The sequence below is a fragment of the Ailuropoda melanoleuca genome, chromosome 14 (genome assembly GCF_002007445.2).
Source record: "Ailuropoda melanoleuca isolate Jingjing chromosome 14, ASM200744v2, whole genome shotgun sequence".
NCBI lineage: Eukaryota > Metazoa > Chordata > Mammalia > Carnivora > Ursidae > Ailuropoda > Ailuropoda melanoleuca.
In genome coordinates, this window is record NC_048231.1 from 76,438,120 (window position 1) to 76,445,115 (window position 6,996).

Here is a 6,996-nt window from a genome sequence, read left to right on the forward strand (position 1 = left end):
AAACATTAAAGGAACTGGCATTTTCAAATTGGTTTTTGGCCTCTTAGGACCCTACTGGGCAGTGAAGGGCATGAAATGGAGGACCAGAATGAGGGTGAGGAGACATGGCTAGAGGATTCTCTTTGCTCTGAACCTCAGAGGGAACAGGGTTAAATGATTTTTATGGTTGCTTGAAGCACTAGTATTTAATTGATTAACTTACTTATTTTTATTTAACATTTTTTTAAGATACAAAGGCTAATTACTATAGAATATATTTTTTAATATTTATTTATTTGAGAGACAGAGAAAGCATGCATGAGTGGGGGGAGGGGCAGAGGGAGAGAATCCCAAGCAGACTCCCTGCTGAGCCAGGAGCCCAACATGGGGCTCAATCTCATGACCCTGAGATCATGACCTAATCCAAAATCACGAGTTGGATGCTTAACCAACTGAGCCACCCAGGTACCCCTGTATGGCATATATATTTTTTTAATGAATTGAACACATATCACATTGATATTATCATTAATTTGATAATACTTTTATAATTACTTTGCACCCATTTTTACAGAGCTGAAATGTTGATTGATTGATATGCTCTCCTAGACATAAAATTTAATTATTTACACCAGGATTTTGAAGGGAGAGAATTACACCAAGTTATCTCAGTATGTAATAGAATATTAGAGGCAGAGTGGGACGTGAAGCAAAAAGGGTGAAGGAAGTAGGACATAGTCTCTCCGTGTGAGTTTTGTGTACATGCTTACTCCCTGCCCAGCTTCGGTGGTCAGCATCCCTTTGTCCTTGCACAATCTTGTCACCTCGTTCTATCCTGTATGTCCCTCGTTCCCAGGTACAGAAGGCTACATGGACCTGTTATCCCCCAAATGATGCATGGTTTAGGTGCTCTTCACTCATAAAAAAATTCACATGTTCTTTTTCCCTTCTATTATAGGCCCATCTGCTCTGCTTTTAAAAATAGCAACTAATCATATACAAATATATTTTTGTTATTGACATTTTAATGAGAAATTTTCTACTTTCTTACACTTACATTTATAGTGGATATATGGCCTGAAAAAAATGATGGCATTTTGCCATCTAACCCCATATAGAAATTCCAATGGGAAAACCTCAAGCAAAGCACAAGGTTTCAAATGCAAGCTGACAGTAGAGGTTTTAGGCTAGTTTGGTTTTAGGGCATCTCCTAGTATCATGTAAAGACCCAAACCAGAAGAACTACAACTTCAGTGTATATAAATTTGTTCATAAGACTTACTTAAGGTATTACATGTGTGATGGGGATCATTATGTCCTGAAATATTTTAAAATATTCTATCTTGAAATTTTTTTTGATCCATGGCTTCTTAAAAAAAAGTATGTGACATCTTTATTGAGATAGGTTTCCATATTTCGAAGCAGTAGATTTTGGTGCTTCAGAAGAATAGAAGCCACCTACAACAAGCAAGGCATTTCTCATCTTGGACTATTAAATTCTATTTTCTTATTTATTTTGCATGCCAGCATGTTGTTGAAGGATAACTTAGAGAAAAGAAAAGCATGCAGCCTACTCCCTTCTAGTAGATGGCTTGTGGAAGAGAGACATGAAAAAGCCAATGGACTATACATCAGGATCCTCTTCCTAATCCCACACCCCAGGTCCCTCTGACTGACAAATTGTGGGAGGTTCCTTATGACCAATGACAGGGAAGTTTGAGAACTTGGGCTAGTAACCAAGTTTCCCATGGTCATGGACGCACTTAGTGTTTATAGCTGATATGAGACATTCTAATTGATCTTTGCTGGTATATCACTTTTGCTAATTAATCCTAAGAGTAAGTTAGATTCCTTCGGGAAGCACATGAGCTCAATAGAGGTGGGGGGCAGAGCTGCAAAGCTTTACTGAGGCAGTGCTCAGGAATCCCCATGGCCTGTGTATGGCATGAGAGGGATCGCAAAGAGAGGCATAGGTGTTGGTAAAGGTGCCTAGAAAAGACCTGGGGTCAGAGTAAAGACACTGTGTTGAGAAGGACCTTGAGACCCAAAGGCAAAGAGCAATTTCATGCACACCAGTAGAAAGTGCCTATTTACCATGGCCCAACCTGCATACCTTCAACATATCATCAGAGTCAACCAGTCCCATAACAGAATTAGATGGTTGCCAGGGACTGTAGGGAGGGGGAAGTGGGAGTTACTAATCAAAAGCCATAAGGTTTCAAGCAAGAGGAATAAGCTCTAGAGAACTGATGTGCAACATTTTACCTCTGGTCAGCAGTAATATATTGTGTAGTTAAAAATTTATTGAGGGTAGATGACAATGTCAAGCGATATTATGACAATAAAATAAAGTTAAAAAAAATCAGGCCAGACCCTCATACATTGATTTTGTATCCTGTGACTTTACTGAATTCATTTATCAGTTCTACTAGTTTTTTGGTGGAGTCTTTAGAGTTTTCTATATATATACTATCATGTCATCTGCAAATAGTGAGAGTTTTACTTTTTCTTTACCAATTTTGTAATTTTTATTTCTTTATGTTGTCTGATTGCTGTGGCTGGGACTTCTAATACTATGTTGAATAAAAGTGGTGAGAGTAGACATCCTTGTCTTGTTCCTGACCTAAGGGGGAAAGCTCTTAGTTTTTCACCATTGAGTATGATGCTAACTATGGGTTTTTCATATAAGGCCTTTATTACATTGAGGTATGTTCTCTCTAAACCTGTGTTGTTGAAGATTTTTATCATGAATGGATGTTGTACTTTGTCGAGTGCTTTTTCTATATCTATTGAAATGATCATGAGGTTTTTATCCTTTTATTGATGTGATATATCATATTAATTCTTTTGTGAGTATTGAACCACCCTTGCATCTTGGAATAAATCCCACTTGATCGTGGTGTATGATTTTTTAAAATGTGTCATTGGATTCCATTTTCTAGTATTTTGTTAAGGATTTTTGTATCTAAGTTCATCAAATATGTTTGCCTGTAGTTGTCTGTTTGTGGTACCTTTATCTGGTTTTGGTATCAGGGTAATGCTGACCTCATAGAATGAACTTGGAAGTTTTCCTTCCTTTTCTATTTTTTTGAATAGTTTGAGAAGACTAGGTATTAACTCTTCTTGAAATGTTTGGTGGAATTCCCCTGTGAAGCCATCTGGTCCTGGACTTTTGTTTGTTGAGAGTTTTTTGATTACTGATTTGATTTCAATGCTGGTAATCAGTCTGTTCAAATTTTCTCTTTCTTCCTACTTTAGTTTTGATAAGTTATATGTTTCTAGGGACTTATCCTATTCTTCTAAGTTGTCCAACTTGTTGGCAGACCCTTGGTTAAAAAGATTAAAGAGGATGATGATACTATAGGGCTTAGAAGATGAGGAGGGAATTCTGCCAGGAGATCATGTAAGCCATGCCTTTCCCCTATAACCACATACAGTTTTGGAAAGGAAAGGAAACAGGACAGAAATTTGAATGACCAAACACTGACCTAAGTACATAGTGCCAAAGGTGGTGTTATTTAAAGATATTTCTTAAATTATTGCCTCATATTGGCACTAAACTACTGCACTGAATTAAAATTTAGTACCCCCCCACCCCAGACACCCATTAGTCAGGGGCTTGTGAGAAAGAACAGATGAGTTAGAAATAAAGTAGCTGTTTGTTCCTTGCACAGCTGAGTATGATGTGAGTAATGTTTGACCCAAGTGCCCATAGTTTTTCCTCACTGGTATTTTCTATGGAAGTTCCCAAGCTCAACCTGTACCTACTGACCACAAAATATAGTATTTTAGACTGCTATTGTCTCTGATCTAAGAAATTATTTTATCATGGGGACCTACAAGATAAGTTAGTGAAAAACACTGAAAAATAGATGATACATTTCTGAGTGGTAGAAAACTGTGTTTAGAATTTACTAAGTGCTTCATTAAACTCACATGAGTGTGAGACCTAGAAAAGTGCTTGGTACATAGTAGGCTTTTGGTCACTATTTGATAAGAGAATGATTATTTACATGTTGTATGATAACTATGCCCTTCATCCTTCCTTTTCTCTGATTTATGATAAAAACTGTCCCCAACCCATGAAAACTGGTTGGATAGATTCCATCTCATATTATTTAATACTTGTCTGTTAAACATTCAGAACTCTTCAGGTAGGGTGCTTTCTAAGCTTGAATTTGAATAAAACAAATCACACAGTGGGATCAATGCGTGAATAGACAATTTGATTTTCCATGATGATCCTTTGTAAACAAATAAGAAAAAGAGCCTCTAACTGGTGGTGTTTCATGGTTTAAGAAGAGAGAAGAAATTATGGCAACGGAAGGAGAATATAGGGTCTCTGGATTAACAAGTTTCTTGCCCTGCAGGTGGTTGGTCCCAGTGTAGGTGAAGCAGTCCTAGGAGGGACTCCCACTGCAAGGAAGCAGAGTGTCTTTTTATGAACATCAGAACCACCAAGTTCCTATTAGCCTCTCTCTGCCTGCTACACAGACAATATCCTTTTGCCACAGCTCAGTGACTTCACTGTGATAATTTTGCCAAAGCCTAACAGGGCAGAGCACTGCAAATACTGGGATAGTTCCTTTCAGCCCCCCAATGACCCACAACTGGTTCCTATTATTAATAATTCCTCTAAGGTTTATCTTCACAAAAAAGCACCAAGACTTCTACAGTTAAGGAAAGACAGGGCTGCAGACTCCTGCTCTGAATTGCATCCTGAGCTTCTTCATTATTTACTGAGATTCCTGAAATGCAAACAATCAGAGTCTTATCAGGCAAAGGCAGATCCCCTGAGGCTTTTATCATTCTGTCTGCATTTTGAATTTCCTCTATAACCAGACAGCATACCAAATGAAGCTAGACTCTTTAAAGGGAAATGAGGCAATTGGAATGTCAATTTTATTTAGTAATATATTGTAAAAACTTAAACAGCATATCCGGCTGATTGACAAAATCCATCCAACTGTTAAGGGCAAAACAAAACTATCTCAAGAGGTACAGTTATGCAGATCTTCTTTTACCTATAGGCAGATATTTAATGGAGAGAGAGACAGAAAATATTGAAGCAGAATGCAACATCTGGAATTGTCCGACTGATAAAATTCAGAGAGACGGGAGTTAGAAGCAAGGGTATCATGTCATGTTTTCTTTCTTCTTCTTCAGTGAGCCTTTTAACTTCTTCCACAGGCTGTCTTTTCTCTTCAGTTTCTTTTCCATCAAAGATGGCATGGACTCCTTCTTGCGGATTTCCCTCACTAGACCGTGAAAGGCATCATCAATGCAGAATCTGAGGGCCGCAGAGGTCTCAAAAAAAGCACAGTTATATTCCCTGGCCAGGCTCAGGCCTTCTTCTGTAGAGACCTAAGGGGAAAATGAGTGATAGTAAAAATAGAGAAAGGAAGAGATGCTTAAGTCAAAAACTATGTTCTCTATCAGGATTGTGGGCATGTTATATGAAAAAAAATATAACAGAATTTGTTGTAAACGGAGATTTCTAGAATTTCTTAATTTGAAGGACAAATGAGAAATCAGAATCCTAAAAGGGCAACTGATTAGAACTTGTGGTCTAAACCAGGGCTTTAGAGTAAAACTGCTTGGTTTCTAAGTTTCAGCTCTCCCACTTTTGAGTTTTGCAAACTTGCGTAAATTTCTTAACCTTTTTGGCGTCAGTTTTCTCATTTGTAATCTAGAGTAATGACACCTACCTCCAAGGCTTTTTGTTAGTATGTCTGATGCACCTTTTACAGATAATGTTGAGTATATATTGAAAGCTTTATAACTACTGTTGTTAATTATAATCCAGAGCTTTACTTAAGGCAAGAATAAGCAAGGATGAAGTTGTTGTGAACCTGAGAAATGATCTTCTGCCAAAGGAAAACAAAAGCCAAACACCACCATTGTAAGTCTCTAGCTAAGCACTTCGGAGCACGGTTAGAGCTCTACACGAGTTTTGTGGCATTAAACCAGGCTGTGGTGGATGTTATTGCAATGGGTCTTCTAGGGATGATAGACTGCCTGAGGTCAGGAACTATGCCTTAACATCTCTTTACTGTCCACTACAGTGCCTGGTACCTCAGTCACCACTAGAGAAGAAAGGATGATTACAAAAATACCTGGATTTAAAAAGTATGAATTAAGATGCAAACATAAGTGTTGCACAAATGTTTAAACAGGAGATGATATGCCACTGTAGCTGGGTGCTAATAATCCTGCTCAAACTTTAGCATCCCCATTAAGCTCTACTAGGTTATCTACACTGGCTTGAAGAAAGCAGGAATAAGGCTGCTTTGACTCAATATATTCTGATTGAGAACTCTCTTTGTCCATACTGGTCTATTTATTAAAGTTACTCACATGTGTATATATTTATATGTTCATATTTCCTGCCAAATGGGAGTGTATGGTGAACTGGAGAATCCATCAGCCTGTACCCCTGAGTGACTGTGACCAGGACTATGGGGGGTAGAGTGCCCAGTTCACCAGGGTGGATATATTCACCAGACATAACTAAGGAACTTTATTAAAGTTCATCATCTTAAAGCTTAAGCATTGGCTTAAAGCTGATGACATTTTGGAGTTGTTTGTAACCAAAACAGAAACCACTTTTCTTAACTAATACATCATGCTGTAATAAATGGTTGAGCTGGGATATAAAAAGGTATCTGATTTCAAAGCCAGGTCCTGTCTAGTCTTTGAAGTATCAGCCTCACTGAGGGCTTTCTTTCCTACTGGCAAACACACCAGTACTTTTTTGAGCTCATTTCTATCTTTTAGTAACTAAAGAAATGCAGCTAAAAGTAATCAACTAAAATTATTAAGATTCTGTCTTACCAGCAATTAGACAAAGTCATATATTTATTAACTTGTCTGATTTCCAAGGAATCACAGGTGACAGTCTTACCAAATGTTTTGACACTGCATACCATGTGTTGCCATCTATTTTTTACTCTCCTATAACAATTTTCCCAACTCAGAATGTAACAGACACATATTTGGTGTTTTTTATAGCAACAC

General features: G+C 37.8%; 1 protein-coding gene across 1 annotated transcript in view; it reads right to left on the reverse strand.

Moving 5' to 3' along the window:
* Window positions 1-4,868: 4,868 nt before the first annotated feature.
* The window catches only part of RIT2 (Ras like without CAAX 2), a 367,214-nt gene continuing 365,086 nt past the window's right edge, over window positions 4,869-6,996 (reverse strand). Inside the window, exon 5 of the mRNA XM_002924796.4 lies at window positions 4,869-5,343. Coding sequence (XP_002924842.1) covers window positions 5,116-5,343 — 228 coding nt within the window. The 3' untranslated portion in view covers window positions 4,869-5,115. The remainder of the gene's footprint in view (window positions 5,344-6,996) is intronic.